The sequence below is a fragment of the Lycium barbarum genome, chromosome 4 (genome assembly GCF_019175385.1).
Source record: "Lycium barbarum isolate Lr01 chromosome 4, ASM1917538v2, whole genome shotgun sequence".
In the NCBI taxonomy this organism is placed as follows: domain Eukaryota; kingdom Viridiplantae; phylum Streptophyta; class Magnoliopsida; order Solanales; family Solanaceae; genus Lycium; species Lycium barbarum.
In genome coordinates this window covers 10,733,909-10,750,583 of record NC_083340.1, presented here as the reverse complement: position 1 = coordinate 10,750,583, position 16,675 = coordinate 10,733,909, and the positions used below count along the sequence as shown (strand labels likewise).

General features: G+C 34.9%; 1 protein-coding gene across 1 annotated transcript; it reads left to right on the top strand.

Annotated features, from left to right (window-relative positions):
* Positions 1-1,070: 1,070 nt before the first annotated feature.
* On the top strand, positions 1,071-8,555 carry LOC132635182 (ATP-dependent Clp protease proteolytic subunit-related protein 4, chloroplastic). The gene is made up of 8 exons (XM_060351462.1): positions 1,071-1,393; positions 4,510-4,713; positions 5,340-5,395; positions 7,210-7,336; positions 7,525-7,602; positions 7,786-7,899; positions 7,988-8,112; positions 8,185-8,555. The coding sequence occupies exons 1-7, from the start codon at positions 1,130-1,132 to the stop codon at positions 8,057-8,059; spliced, it is 915 nt and encodes a 304-aa protein (XP_060207445.1). The 5' UTR covers positions 1,071-1,129; the 3' UTR covers positions 8,060-8,112; positions 8,185-8,555.
* Positions 8,556-16,675: the final 8,120 nt, after the last annotated feature.

Here is a 16,675-nt window from a genome sequence, read left to right as displayed (position 1 = left end):
GTCATTTTGATTCCTAAAAGCAAGGGTGTTCACTTGTTAGTGAGATAAAGTTTTAAGAAAATTTAGTTCGGCATTTTTAGAGTCACTTTTAAAAAATACATTAAAATTAAATTAAATTAAATTAAATTTAGTATGGTCTGATTTTCTCATTTTGGTTTTGGCTCTATATTTTAGCTCATTTGAAGTAATTTGAGTGTTGAATTATTGAAAGTCCAAAAAAGCAATTTCTTGGAAAAAATAATTGCATGTCAAGCAAAAAATGGCTATACGTATGATGTATGTGTCTTACGTTCATATAAAAATGACTGAACTTATGACAAAAATAGCTAAACTTCATGCAAAAAAGGCTGAAGTTCAGGAAAAAAATAATTGTGCCTTGAGTTTGAGCAAAATGGTTAAATTCCAATCATATGTGTCTTAAGTCCATGCAAAAATGGCTTAAGTTTGCTGGCTTTTAAATTGTCTAAACTTATAAAAGATTAAGAACTCTGGCTATAATTACAATGGGGTCCTGAAATTGGCTATCTATGCAATTCCCCTGCTTATGGATCTTCTGGACTGGACCGCAAACACAAAATTATCCGAAATTGGATTAGCCCATCACATGCATAATAATGGTCATTTGCACGATCACCCTTCCAAGGCACTGGTCTTTAATTTTTGTCCCTCAAATTGGTGGTCTTTAATTTTTGTTCTTTGCTTAATACTGTAAGGCTTGGGGTTCAAACCCCCGTTCACTCAAAAAAAAAAAATCATAAGACGGAGTTTCGTAGCAAAGTTAGGTCTATTTGAGCCATAGTTAGGTCTCAGACAGAATTTTGAATGCAAAACTCTACCACAGGTTGCCAATCCAAACCTCTATCTTGCGATTTTTTTTTCTAAGCTAGGATTCAAATCCAGAACCTCGAGGTATTACGGGAAGGACAAAAATTAAAGACGCCACTTTGAGGGACAAATATTAAAGACCAGTGGGTTTGAAGGACAATCCGCACAAAAAAATGAATAATAATCCCATCTTCCAAACGGGTCGGGTTAGCCCGAGTCTCTTTCAATTCAATCCCCTGACTCTAACCCAATCGTTCACTCACTCGCTCTTCACTCTCTCTCAGTTTCAACTTTCAAACACACAATGGAAGCTGTGACTATTGCTTCCCAATTCTCGCCGGCGACGGGATTCCGGCGGTCATCTCCGGCGAGTTGCCGTGCATCAGCTGCTCCTAAACGGAGCCTCAGCTTTTCGCCGTCTCCAAAATGTTCTCTATCCACCAGCTTTATCTCCCCATTTGTTGGCGGCAGTGTACTAGCGGACTTCTCGGGTCAGAGAATCCGACCCGATTCTCTTCACCCTAATTCTTCCTCTGGCTCTCGCCCTAAACGTGCCGTTGTCACTATGGTAACTAACTGCCTTTTTTTTTACTTCCAATTTGTACTCTAGTGTTCTTTCTGCTTGCAACTCAAATTAACCTTGTTTGGATGGTTGTTACATAATGTATGCATTATATTGTATTGTGTTTAAGAAAAGAAAGATAAATCATCTCATAAAGTTAAATTGTTTCTAAACATAGAAAAGCGACATTCTCTTTGGGACAGATTAAAAAGAAAAGTGCGCCACATAAATTGGGACAGAGGGGGATTATTGCACTGTAGTGCCACATAAATTGGGACAGAGGGATTATTGTACTGTACTGTTTGTTTTGATGAATAACAATGTTTGAATAGATTGTATCATTTTCCGTCGTTACATAATGTCAGACATTGGCAATTTGAAGGATTACGAGAAAAGTAGGGTATGGTGTAGAGCTATCATAAAAAGGTAAGGTAGAGGATAATATATGTTTATTAGATAATAACAGAGACAGTGAGAAAAAAAATAGGTAATGGCGTGATCACACCAAATCGGTTGTTACATAAAATGGGACTTTTAGTCGTTACTTAATGATGGACTTAACGGTACGATGCAATAAAATTTAAGTAACAATCAAAACAAACAATGTATTTAAACTAACAACATAATACAATACAATGGGTAACAGCCATCCAAACAAGCTGTTAGTGGTTGAGGCATAGACAAATATGTTTTTTTTAATCTGAATAATTAGGAAGATACTTAAAGATGACAACTTTAACATAACATGTTGCTTAGGGAGAAGTTCTGCTGTGATGAATAGGTGTTTACTGTGGTGGAACTAATATGTTATTAGAATGTGGTATGCTATCATAATGCAGGAACTACACATTTAATTATGTGTTGATAGAGAAATAGAAAAAAGACACACTTAGGAGATTGTTTTTCAAAATTAGTTCAGTAAATAGTGTGGACATTTGGGCGGAATTGAGGATTTTGTTAAATAGTATTGCCATACTGTGATTGCTCAATGAGTCCATGGGATGAAAACCATGATGACCATGGTTCAAATCCAAGTGGAGAGTCCCTCCCTGCCATCCCCCCAAAAATAAAATAAAAACAGATGTAGGTGATTTCTTCCCATCTATAAATCTTGGTGCGTAGAGTTACTTGGTACCTATGTAGTTGTTTTGATGAAAGGTAGCACATACCTGGTGGAATAGTCGATGTGAGCACTGACCGGGGTTATAGAAAAAACTAACAATATAGCAACTTGTAAGTTGTAATTCATCTATTTGGATATGATAACCTCTTAAAGCAAATGTTGGCACTTAGTGATTTGGCAGTTTGTGTCTAAGACCAAAATTATATTGCTTGGTTTGGTTTTGTAGAAATTGCCAACTCAAAACTATGGTAATTCATGTGATTTGGTTTGTGTGTATTATTTATCATAGTAGCACAAGAAGGTGCTGTAAAGTGGATTCTGATAATATGTGTAAAATAATAAAATATCAAAAGATCCCAAGTCCCAACCATTTTAAGACATCCAAGAAGTAAACTAAACATTGTAAGAAAATGGTAAACTGAGCTAACTTCAATATACATGTACAAGTTAAGATTGTTTTACATATGTCAAAATATGAACTAGTCAACTAGGAAAATGAAACTTTCATACCGGATGACAAGAGTTACGCCTCTTTGTTTTCTGGTTTTTTCTTCTTCTGTAATACATAGGATGGTTTTGTTTGAATAATTGAATTTAGATGCTAACCGCTCAAATGAAACTGTAAACACCCAAGAATATGTCGAAGAGCTTTATGGGTTATGGAGAGGGAGTTTAGTTGTTTAAATTAAATTAATTGTCCGTAAAAAAAAGCGAAGAAGTTAATAGTCAGTGCTTTCGTTTGAGAGATTTGGACTCTGGATATTATGGGGATGAGTGGTTAAGCTCCAAAGCTATATTATGCTATTGACCTATTGTCCATATGAAGTCAAGCATGTGATGCTCATTTTTTAAAGAAGGGATAATCAGAAGTAATTGTAAATCAGGTTTAGAAGATGATAGGTGATGGGAGTTCCCATTGTCCGGGACATAAAAATTTAGAAAACATCCAATAATTGTGTGACAACTCTTCCACCTGGTAATTGTTATTGCCAAACTAAACTCCAAACTTTGCAGTTAAGGTTCAGCAGCTTTATCTAACTTTAGGCCCTTCGTAGATTAAAATGGTCAGGAAACATGGACCAAATGGTCATGGCAGGAAGTATCAAGCTTGCTCTATGCAGCCGGTATAAACAGATCTTTTCCAATGACAGCAGACAGTTGTGGAATGCTATTTCTAATTGCATATTCTGGAATGCTAGGATGCAGAGAAATCATAGGCGCTTTAGTGATAGGGAGGGACAACATTTCAACTGTAAAGGCCAGATGTTTAGAAGTCTCTATCTGTGGAGTAAGAAGAGTATTGTTTCGTATTTAGACTTACTGTTACATTTAATGCTGTCCTTCAATCTATAGAAGGATGCTCTATTTTCAGTTGTAAATTTTCAGTACCTTCTTGCTACTATTTAATAAATTTCCTACATTTTTCATCCAAATTAAAAAAAAAATATTAACATGGTCAGGCCTGCTCCATTTTTATTTTGGGCTGCTTTAGAATTTTAAGTGGCTGTATGGCCTGAATAAAAGACCTCACTGAAGAGTTTTAATGATTGCAGACGTACAAGAGAAAAATAGATAGGACTAGGATAAAGAAGAATTGAACGTGGAGCAGTTTTATGTGACTACCATTGCTTATTAGGAACTCCCTTCAAACTGGTATGATGTCTTGGAAAAACGATCTGCAATTCATTGAGCTATATGTTTCTTATCCACTGGAAAAACTGCTGATGATACTTTCTCGATTAACTTTAAGATTTTGGGTCATTAGAATAGAAAGTAGTGGCGGCAGCAAGCTTGGAGGAAGTATTCTTTCAACTGTTATCTGTTGATGCATTAATATCACAAACTTTTGTATGTATAACTACGGATCAAAAAGAAAAAAGAGCACTTCTGTATGTACTTTTTTTTCCCATTAATGTGATGGAATTTTGAATGGAAAGTTGTATAGGTATTTTCTACTCTGACTTTAATACTCTAATCATGTCCACATTATTGGTGACAGGTTATTCCTTTCTCAAGGGGAACTGCATGGGAGCAACCTCCTCCAGATTTAGCATCTTACTTGTATAAGAACCGAATCGTTTACTTGGGCATGTCTCTAGTTCCATCAGTGACTGAATTGATACTAGCTGAATTTCTTTACCTTCAGTATGAGGATGAGGAAAAGCCAATCTATCTTTATGTAAATTCTACTGGAACAACCAAGGTTAAAACTCGTTGCTTTCTTTTTATTTGTCTTGTACTTTTATTGTCTTGTGTCCTTGATTTCCTGGTCAAATGTTCAGCTAGTTTTATTGAAATTTTCTTCGCTAGTTTTCTAACGAGATAGTTTTACAAAAGAAGTTGAAGTTTGGTCTAAATGTATCAAATGGAGAATGGTTTCATTTCATTTAATAGGTGCTACTCTGGGGTTTTTCTATAGGTATTGCTTGCTGGAAGATAAACTTGAACGGGCTAAAATTTAGTGCTGCAGGCACTGCGCTTGATCTATGTTATGTTCATGTTAGAAACAATTAAGACCCTTTTGTTTTACCAATTTGATGCTGATATTCTTCCAACTTCAAGGAAGTTGAGTATGATATTGACAATTCATCTGAAAGCTTCCCATGATGCATTTCTAGTCTCAGAAATGCACTATAGGGGCAGTTCTATGAAAGTAAATTGCGATCTCCTTCATTTCACCGGAAGCACATTTTGAGATCCTAATCATTTAGCTGTTGTAAGCTCAGTTTGAGTTTCTAATAGGCTTAGTTGAACCTTGTTTACTTCTGATTACATATAATTCGAACATGTTTTATCATACTTACTTTTAGATAATTTTCTATTTCACAGGATGGTGAAAAGTTGGGTTATGAGACAGAGGCGTTTGCTATATATGATGTTATGAGGTTACATATTGCTTCTCTACCCATTTTGCTTATTCAAGTCATATTTGAAGACGTCTGTTTAGTGTTGTTTTTTGTTTTTCTTTTACTAATTTGTTTTTCTGATAGTGATCCTGTGATAAAAAGACCTGAATGGTAAGATTTTTGTGTGGATAGGATTTTGGTTCTTCAACAAGATAGATTTAGAATGGATCCTTGAAGTTTTTCCGGTTGTTATTTTGGACTCTTCAGTCGTTCTTAATATATCTTTACCAGGAAAAAAGAAAGGAAAAAGATGTGAAAGTGTTTCGACCTTGGTAAGCTCCTCTCAAGTCATAAGTTGATGTGATAAAGGTGCACCAGAAAATGAGAGAGCTGTGGTAGGCTGATCTGCGGAAAAGTATGGTTCTGTTTGTTTGTTCAGAAGGATCTTCACTAAGAGTAAATTGGGATAGAGGACTGGGGCCATAGTGCTTGCTTTCTTGTCATATTCTAGTTGTTCTTATAAATCACATGACAAGACACAACTAGAGAACACACTGTTAAGTTAATTTGGCAACTGAATTTGTAGGATTAGAAATCAGATGATGTATACAAGGGAAGAGGGGGCAACATGTTTTAGCTTACAAAATTGGTATTTCCTGAACAAGAGGTTGGATGGTTAAAACCCAAGTGTTGTAGTATTTTACCAGTGGATTGCAATACAAAATGTAGGTCTCCAGTTGATATGAGCAATGCCTGCCTGTGTTTCCTATTGGTACTTTTACAATTCACAAGACGTTTGAAGTGTTCCTTGCTTGCACCAAAATTTAACCTTAGACTCTTCTTTTCATACTAAACCATTTGTTATCCGAGCTTATAATTTATAGCCATTATTGAAATCTTTTTATTCAGCTAAGGATAATATTAAGGATCTAAACTGAATGAATAAAGTTGTCCCCTCTGTAACAGTTAAGTTTTTTGGATGAGGTAGTTCACACAGTTCAACATAGTATTAAAGCAGAAGCAATGGTCCTTGGTTTGAGTCTCACCACCTATCAAAAAAATATTTGCACATGCCTAACCTAAGAAAAAGAACCATGCTGTGTGTGAGGGGGCATGCCGGACCTAAAATAAATGAAGTGTCCAATCTCTAAAATATTAAGCTTATACACTCAGCGGTTCACACATTTCAACATTTTGTATAGATGTTTATTACTCCCTCCGTCCAAATTTGTTTGAAGGTTGACCAGTTTGGGAGTCAAACAACTCTCTTCTTGACTACGATTTTTTCCAACTATTTTCATATACTGTGAGTAGTTTTCAAATATGTAAATTTTATTATAAAATACTCGAAGAATAAAAAGGGTAGCCCGGTGCACTAAGCTCGCGCTATGCGCGGGATCCGGGAAAGGGCCGGACCACAAGGTTCTATTACATGCAGCCTTACCTTGCATTTCTGCAAAAGGCTGTTTCCACGGCTCGAAGCCGTGATCTCCTGGTCACATGGCAACAACTTTACCAGTTACTCGAAGAATCTATGTTTAAAATTAAGTCAAAGAAAAAAGCTGTTTGACTCCCAAACTGGTCAACCTTCAAACAAATTGGGACGGAGGAAGTAGCAAAATAAGTAATATTGTGTGAAAACTAGACAGGCTTTTTAATTACAATAATGGTCGACATAAAGATTTATTTATGTAGATTATTTTAGGTATTCTCAGCATCAACACTTTCTGAAATTTCTGCTCTCATACCCTCGCTGGCGCTACACTTGAGGAACTTAATGATAGACTTATTCTTCTGGGATTCCTTTGTTTCTTTTAGCAATCTACAACGGACACCTTCACTTTTTGCTGCAGATACGTCAAGCCACCTATATTTACCCTCTGTGTTGGGAATGCATGGGGAGAAGCTGCCTTGCTTTTAGCAGCTGGTGCAAAAGGAAATCGTGCCGCATTGCCCTCATCTACAATTATGATTAAGCAGGTCATTTGGAGGCCTTTACTGTTCCCGTCTTCCTTTCTCCCCATTTACTTCCCATTTCTTGTTTATATCATTTAAAAATATTCTCTATTACCTGTCCCCTGAGTTCCTCTGAAACATCGCAATCTTACATGCACATAACCATGACAGATATTGAAGATGGAATTGCTAATGCACATATATCTTTGCAGCCAATTTCTCGGTTTCAGGGTCAAGCAACAGATGTTGAGCTCATGCGGAAAGAAGTAAAGAATGTCAAAGCGGAATTGGTATTGTTTAAAGATTTTGTTAAGCTTAGTGCTTGCTTACTTACTGTGACCAAAGTTCAAGGGACAACTTTGCCACTTTTAAGGATCTTCATTTTCTGCCTTGTGATACGCATTTCTGAAGGATTGAAGATGAGCACTATATTAATGAGCCTATTTTTCTAACTTTACACATTTATTTTTAAGGTGAAATTGTATTCAAGGCATATTGGTAAATCACCTGAGGAGATTGAAGCAGATATAAGACGTCCAAAGTACTTTAGTCCTTCTGAAGCAGTAGAATATGGAATTATTGATAAGGTATCTCCATTAAGTAACTATCAATTTTTCAACTTGCTTCCTGATATGAAAGGACCTGCAGTTCACATTTTAACCTAAATGTGTAAAGGTTCTATACAATGAGAGGGGAAGAGAAGATAGAGGAGTTGTATCTGATCTGAAGAAGGCCCAACTTATCTGAAAGGACTCAAAGGAGTCAAAAGTCCCATTAGCCATGAAACCATAGGGATTGAGGTACGCTTCACTTAACTAATATTAGTTTTGTTTGCAAAGTAAACAATCTCAAACATTAAAATTCATTTCTAGGTGACGTTTGGCATCTACCTTTCACCGGCAATTCATCAACAAGGCTATTCCTCATCATGAATGCTCCCTTTATTCTACAGATTCCCTCGAACTTTATTAGCGGTTACCAACCGGTACAGCTACTGTACTTGTTTAATACAGATCTTAGTCACTTAGATTCTGCATTCTGGGTTAGCTCAATGGAGTAGCTTATAGAACGCGTGTAAAGTTTGGAACTACTCAGAATGTTTAATTAGATGTTCCAACATTTCAGTATAATATTCCAACTGCAAGTCTGTTCACCAATTTGTTAAGTGGAGACCTTAGAAAGGTGAAACAATTAGACCCAATATTTGTTTGTTGAATGATGCAGCATCAAACTACTTCATTTAGTTCATTTTCTTTTGTAACAATGGCTAGCAAAAGGTTTTCTTCGCGAAGAAACTATCATCTTCACTCTGGATCTTTCCACCACTCCATGAAGTTCACATCCTCAATCAGACAGATGTTTGCATCTGCAAAAATCCTCGTCCATCTGCCCCACTTAGTTAATGCTGATGATTCCCATATTTATTTAACTGAATGAGACGCTCTAGCTTGACCAATTACATATTCTAGAACTGAAATTACTAGTTATTTTCGTGGGCGCCCCACCATTTCGATAATTGCCTCTCTTCTGGGCAGAACCTGGAAGAGAGACATCTGGAGAGAAAACAGTTGCTAGATTAACTTGGTGGGGATTTTATGCTTTACAACTTGCAACTACAACTTTTGATAGTTCCCTTTTTGCTGGTTGATGGTAGCTTCATGATTACAATTTTTTCTCTCTGACCTTTCCTGATTAAGCTTCTAAAATCATTACAGCTGATCGTCTCCATTTATCCTAAAATGGCAATCCTGATTAAGCTTCTAAAATCATTACAGCTGATCGTCTTCATTTATCCATTTCGATAATTGGCTCTCTTCTGGGGCAAAACTTGAGAAGAGGGACATCTGGAGAGAGAACAGTTGCTAGATTAACTTGGTGGGGATTCTATGCTTTACAACTTGCAACTACAACTTTTGGTTGTTCCCTTTTTGCTGGTTGATAGTAGCTTAATGATTACAATTTTTTCTCTCAGACTTTTTCCTGATTAAGCTTCTAAAATCATTACAGCTGATCGTCTCCATTTGTCCATTTCAATAATTGCCTCTCTTCTGGGGCAAAACTTGGGAAGAGACATCTGGAGAGAAAACAGTTGCTAGATTAACTTGGTGGGGCTTCTATGCCTGACAACTTGCAACAACTACTTTTGATGGTTCCCTTTTTGCTGGTTGATAGTAGCTTCATGATTACAATTTTTTCTCTCTTGACTTTTTCTTGATTAAGCTTCTAAAATCATTACAGCTGATCGTCTCCATTTATCCTAAAACGACAAGTGTATGAAGCAGATATTAAGGAGTGACGGGTTGAATATGAACGTTTATAACTGAGGCCTCTTAGCTTTACAATTGTGTAGATTATTATTCATAGTGGATTGGACCCATTCAGGGAAAGTGCAATTTTGCTCACCAGTTCAAGCCCATTAGGGTCACTGTCCAAGAATTTGGTACTCTTGGTGCTTGTTATCAGCTTCTTGATCTATTCTTCTGTTTCATCTTTCATACATGGTGCCAAGCTACAGGGATTTCGTTGCAAACTCATTATGCTCCTTGTGATTCTTATGTGAATTTGAGGGGATCTATGACTTCATGGTCAACTTGCCTTGACTTGCATAATAAAAATTCACTTGGGAAAGGGTCATATGGGCAATGCACGGTTCTTGATAGAATTTTACAGACACGTTACAAACTTTGGTAAAGATAGGACATCATGGAAGAAAAAGATTTCTATATCTACTAGTTGGCAATAGGTTTTAGTCTTGTTAGTAAGTTCCACTTTAAATCTATTGCTTTTCTAGGAGTATTTTGATCTTATCATAAATATAGAGAACTTTTAAGGGGAAAAAATACCAATGCCCACTTCATACAAAATAATTAGCCTTTCATGCCTTTTTTTTTTTTTTTTTTACTTTCATACTTCCAAAACTATTTACCCTTTATACCTATTGTAGTTTTTTTATAAGTAGTTGTCTATTTTTTCTTCTTTTCCTTTTTATTTCTCCACTTCTTATCTTTTTTTTTTCTTGTTTTCTTCTTCTTTTTTGTTCATTTATTTTTTTCCCCAAATCACACTGTTTTCATTTTTTTTTCTCACCATAATCTGATTCCATATTTAATTCTACCTCATTTCTTTTCATTTTTTTTTCTACTTTTTTTTTTGATTTCATATATATATATATATATTTTTTATCTCCATAATCCAATTTCATTCACCTTTTTTTGCTGTTTTTATTTATTCTTCTTTTTAATTTATGGTGATTTTGTTTACTTTTTTCTCCTTTTCTAATTTCATTTCTTTCAAATTATTTTTTCTTTATGTCCTATTTTTTTCATAATCTAATTCTACTCTCATTTGGCATTTTTTTTTAAAATTTTAATATCAATAAAAAGGATAACTGATATATATATATATATATATATATATTTTACTTTTTTCTCAAAAAAATAATTTGTTCTAGCATATAGTATATCAAATCAGTAGCAGTTGAAGTATACTGTTGTAGTATACTATGATACCCACATGGTATATATATTATATACTGACATGGTATCATACCGGACTAGCAGTTCATTCTTTCAAGAAAAACACTCAGTCATCTATGATACTAGCTTGGTATGTATCATATACTGATAGGGTATCATAGAAGACTAATTCATCCCTTCAAGTAAAACACAACTCAATCATATATGATACCAGCTTGGTATATGATACTGATAGGGTATGATAATGGATTGATTCATCCCTTCAAGAAAAACACAACTCAATCATCTATGATACCCATATGGTATATATCATATACTGAAAGGGTATCATAGAAGATTGATTCATTCCTTCAAAAAATACTACTCAGTCTTCCATGATATTCACATGGTATATCATATACTTACATGGTATCATGGAGATTGACAGTTCCTTCCTATAAGAAAAATGCTCAGTCCTCTATGATACCAACCTGACATATATCATATACTGATAGGCAATCATAGATGACATCTTCATTCCAACAATACTCAGTCTTCTATGATGCTCACATGGTATACATCATCATAGAGGTTTGGTTCATTCCTTCAAGAAAAACACAACTCAATCCTCTAATATCCACATAGTATGTGATATATACTGATAGGGTATCATAGATGAATGATTCATTTCTTCCAGAAAAACACTCCTTAATCCTCTATGATACCCACATGGTATATATCATATACTATATACTGATAGGGTATCATAGAGGATTGGTTCATTCCTTCAAGAAAAACACAACGCAATCATCTATGATACCCACATGGTATATATATCATGTACTGACAGGGTATCATGGATGATTGGCCGGGCCACATGATATATCATATACTCGCAAGATATCATAGAGGACTAATTCATTCCTTCAAAAAAAAGCCCAGTCATATATGATACCCAACATGGTATATATCATATACTGACAGGGTATTATAAAGGCTGATTCATTCCTTAAAAATAAAAACAGAAACATTTCTCAGTCCTCTATGATACTCACATGGTATATATATCATATATTAACAAGGTATCGATATATATCATATACTAACAGAGTATCGCAATGGACTAATTCATTCCTTCAATAAATTCGTTAGTCCTCTATGATACTAACATGCTGTATATCATATACTGACATGATCTCATAGAGGATAAGTTCATTCGTTCAAAAAAATAATTATAAAAGATATACAACAAAATAATTTAATTTTAATATTTTAGTTTTTATATCATTTTTAGCAAATTTAAATTTGAGAAAAACTAAAAAACGGTAGGGTCTATTTAAATATAAGTTTTGTTTTCATTTGTAAAAGAATTACTTTCATAAAAATATATTTTCTATTAATTAAAATTTTAATAAATAAATTAGTGACTTTAGTATTTTCTTAATTACTTCTTGTTGTAGTCTAGTTATTTAGTTTTCCTATATTTTATTAGTCTAAAATTAATTAGCTAGTATTCTTATCTTTAAAAAGAAAAAAACAAAAGAAAAAGACAAAAGAGAAAATAATGAAAAAAAATAAAGTAGTAAAAGCTATAGGATAAAGACAAAGTTGTGGCTTCAATCCTTACCTCATTAAATATCCAATTGCATAAAGACAAAGCTCATGATTATAATCAAAACCGTGCATGTGCCGAAGAGGCATTCGTGTAATTAGCTTAAGAAGGGTAGATGCGGGTAATTATTTTGGTGTTTGTGGATAGTTTGTGTAGCTTTCCCAACTTTTAATAATATCATCATTGTTATTACTATTATTTATAGATATTCAAATGATTTTGTTAGTTTTATTTTATTTGGCATGAAGATAGATGATTTGAGCTTAAAGAAGAATTGTGCTCAGTAAGGATTCATATAGTTGATCTTTAACTTATTTAGAATTGAAGCTTAGTTATTGTTTAGAAACTCAGGCAGAGTTTCGTTGAATGGTTTTGATCAATTAATAAATTATTTAATTTGTTAGTCTTGGGTAGGGCTGTTCACGGTTTTGGTTAAAACCAAAATCAAATTGAAAATTTAATCAAACAAAATAAAAAAATTGACATTTAGTTTGGTTTGGTTTTAAATTTTAAAAACCGATAATATTTGGTTTGGTTATCGTTGTTGCACCCCGTGTCTTAGAACTAAGGTTAGACTCGTATCGTTAGAGTTTTAGTGGAAAAACTAAAGGTTTGAACGTTTTCCGAAAATGGTTGACAGGCCTACTTCAGGAAACCATAACCCCTTGATTAGTTGGGGATTTGAGAAGTACCCTTAATGAAAGTTGTAGTACGTAGAAATACCTTTCCAACCATATAAGGAAAAGGCCTATTAGAGACCAGATCAGATAAATATGATCATCTCAAGATGGCTAATAGTAAGGCGCTGAAGATTTGATAGAATCGGCTAAGTTTTCTATATGTTTGCCTTCCAGCCCAATTTAGTGAAAATCCGTTGAGAATTTGAGAAAACGAAAGGCATGAAAGTTGTAGCCCTTTAAAATAGCTTTCCAACGGTATATTGTGGAGCCCAAGCAGAGCTCTGTACAAGAAGTTATACCCATTTTACCGAACACTGCACAGAACCGATACATGTCGCTTGTCAGGGCGCGTCAGGGTGCGTGTGATGGCCCCGCGTCGCAGGCCAATAGCACTAAAACACCTTCTCTGACCACTGACCTGCAGAGGGTCGCGCGCTGTATGTGCGTCGCTGACCCATGGCGTAAAAGGTCGGGTTTCAAGTCAAAAGTCGGGATTTCGCGTTTTAAGTTATATTTAAGCTTGGGGTTTATTTCCCTAACACCCTTTGTCACGAAAAATCACCCTAAAGTCAGAGGGAACAAGTCCCAAGCCTCAAGAACCCTCCAAGGTAAGTTTTATCATGATTCTAGGTTGAATTCAAGTCCCTAATCCCTTTCTAACTTGAGTAAGCCCTTCTAATCAATAGAGTTGTGAGTGGAACATTATTGTTGGGCATGGAAACCCTAGAACTCGAATTACACTCTAATCATTCATAATAGTGAATTAATGAGTTCTTGGGAGAATTGTAAATGGGTTTAGTAAAGAGAATTACACGAATTATAGTAGGGTTTTGGATTGTCGACTTGAGATTATTATAATCATATGGGTGATGGAGAATGATGTTAATTACACCTAATTGAGATGGTAGAATCACCTAGAAGTAATAGAATGGGAATTAGGGGAGGAAAACACCATTGAAGAAGGTTGTGGAGCTTTATGCCCACCAAGTGTTTGATAAAATGCTTAGGTGACCAAAACATGAATATTATTGCTAATATGGAATCTCTTTGACTTGTGTTGCTGTAGATTAAAGTTGAAAGGGTTGACGAACGTTGTATTACGCTCAAACCGGAATTAAGGTATGTGAGGCTCTCTATGTTTGGGAATGTTAATGATTCTCCCTACGCCACGTTCGTTTACAACGTTACCGATTGCCTCAGAAATATAGTTAAGCTTAGTTCCTTGAATAGTTACAGATGTTCTATTCTCTAGTTTCATAGTTCATTCATGACTTTCATTCTGAATGTTGTGAGCTCAGTACGTAATCAATATAGACTTGTGTTTGATACCCATGAGTCTCAGTCTAGAATACTCAGCATGTTTATAAATAGTTAAAGCTTCAGTTCTCATAAGCAGTTTATGGATACATGTATGAGTGAATCATTGCCCAGTATGTCAGTGTTGTATCTTTCAGCACGATTCTCAACTTTTTTATGTAAATTGCTTAATGATGAACATCTGTGTTATTGGGCCTAAGGCCGCAGTTATGCATACGTATATTTGGGCCTGAGGCCGCAGATTATTTACTCAGATAAACAGGTGGTTCCTCATTCAGAACAGGGAGTATTCATATCTTTACTTCCTTATTTCAGTTAGCAGTTATCAGCTCAGTTTCAGTTTCAGTATTTACGATTCTTTCTTTCAGTTGCTTTACATACCAGTGCAATTCAAATGTGCTGACGTCCCTTTTGCCCGAGGCCTGCATCTCGCAATGCGGGTAATGATTTACAGGTTGACGATTCTTCTTGCTAGGACCTTCTCGTATCAGTTGCTTGGTGAGCCCAGTTCTCTCGGGGCGTTATCATACTTTCAGTCTTTATAGTAGTTCTGTCAGTAAGGTATGCCGGGGGCCTTGTCCCGGTAAACAGTTAGTAGTTCAGTACTCTTTAGAGGCTTCGTAGACTATAGTCCAGTCAGTCAGATGTTTAGCAGCTTTTGGTGTTAGCCTTGTCGGCTACTTATTCAGACTTTCAGTCTTATTCAGTATTTCCGCATTTATGATATTTCAGTTAGACTTTTAGTAGATCAGCATGTGTCAGTGTTATTCCCACATTTAGTATGTTTGATATCACATGTTGATTCAGCCAGTCATTTGGTTCGCTCAATCACATGCAGACAGACATCGAGTGTCATGTTACTACCAGGCCATGGTTTGGGGCGTGACAATGATTCTATTAAAAAATAACCGAATAAATAATCGAACCTAACTGATAAATTATATACATAAATTTTATAATTATTTATATGTATAATATTAGTTTTCATAAATAATTATAGCTATTTTATACCTTTTAATCATTAATTTGATTTTTGGTCTACTTATTTCACATGATTGTTTAAGGCCCATGTTTTTAAGAATACGTCCAAGCCCATGCCTTTAAGGGGTCATTTGGTTCAAAAACAAATTACGTTGGGAGAAGTTATGTTGGGATTAGTTATTCTGGAGTTATTTTTTATTGACTGTTTGGTATGTTGAACTAAAAGTATTATACATTGGATAATTTCTAAAAAAAAGAGGTTTCTTCCTTATCCCGGAATAACTTATACTGGGATAACTTATTCCACCCTGTGGCAGATATAAGTTATCCCAACACTATTTTTACTCCTGGGATAACTTATCCCATGATTACTAACCAAACAAGGGATAAGACAGGACTATTTATGTTTATCCATCGTACCAAACGAACCCTAAGTCTTTTAACTCTTTTAAGTGTTAAGTGTAAACCTACTAACAGAAGCTCACGTTAGAGTCTAATGTCTTTAACTTAAATCTTTAGCCTTTCTTTGTGAGCCATTTGATTTTAGATTTTTTTTTTTTTGAATTTATAGTTTTTTTTTTATCTGAATGAGTCCTAAACTTCTAATATTTTTCATATGAAAAGTACAGAGATTGTAGATTTGGAGGTTCCTATAGAAGATACTTCAGTAACATCAACATTTGCAATGCCTTAATAGCTCTTCCGTGAGTAATCCTCCTAAAAAGCAGAAAAAAACAACTCCTTGTAGTCGAGACCCTAGCCTTGGGGAGAATGATAGAAAAACATCTGAAGTTTGGGATCATTACACAAAGTTTTTTTTAATAAAATGGGAGAATTAAGGGCAAAATGCAAGTACTGCCCCAAAGCTTGGGATCATTACACAAAGTTTTTTTATTTCATATATTTTCATTTTAATTTTAAGTAGTCTTTATGTTGAATTAATATGTATGTTTGTAACAACAACTAAAAACTCCTATGCTCTACTTTATTTCCAGGTATGTGTATTAAGATGACAAAAATGGTGCAGCCACCACTAAGTTAGTTTTTAGCTCTATATGTAATAGTTTAACAACTTTGGGTAACTTGAGTACTACACTATCACTAATAGTCACAATGTTTCTATGATGTATGTTCCACCTTAAACTATAAATAAAAGTTATCGTTTGAACAAAAAAAAAGACATGTCTTTTTCAACTTTTTAATGTTTTACTGATAAGTCTCATGACTGCTAGTCATAAACCGAAAAATCGAACCAAACCGACAATAAACAAACCAGTGGTTATTATTTTTGTTAGATTATGTAAATATTTAGTCAAAT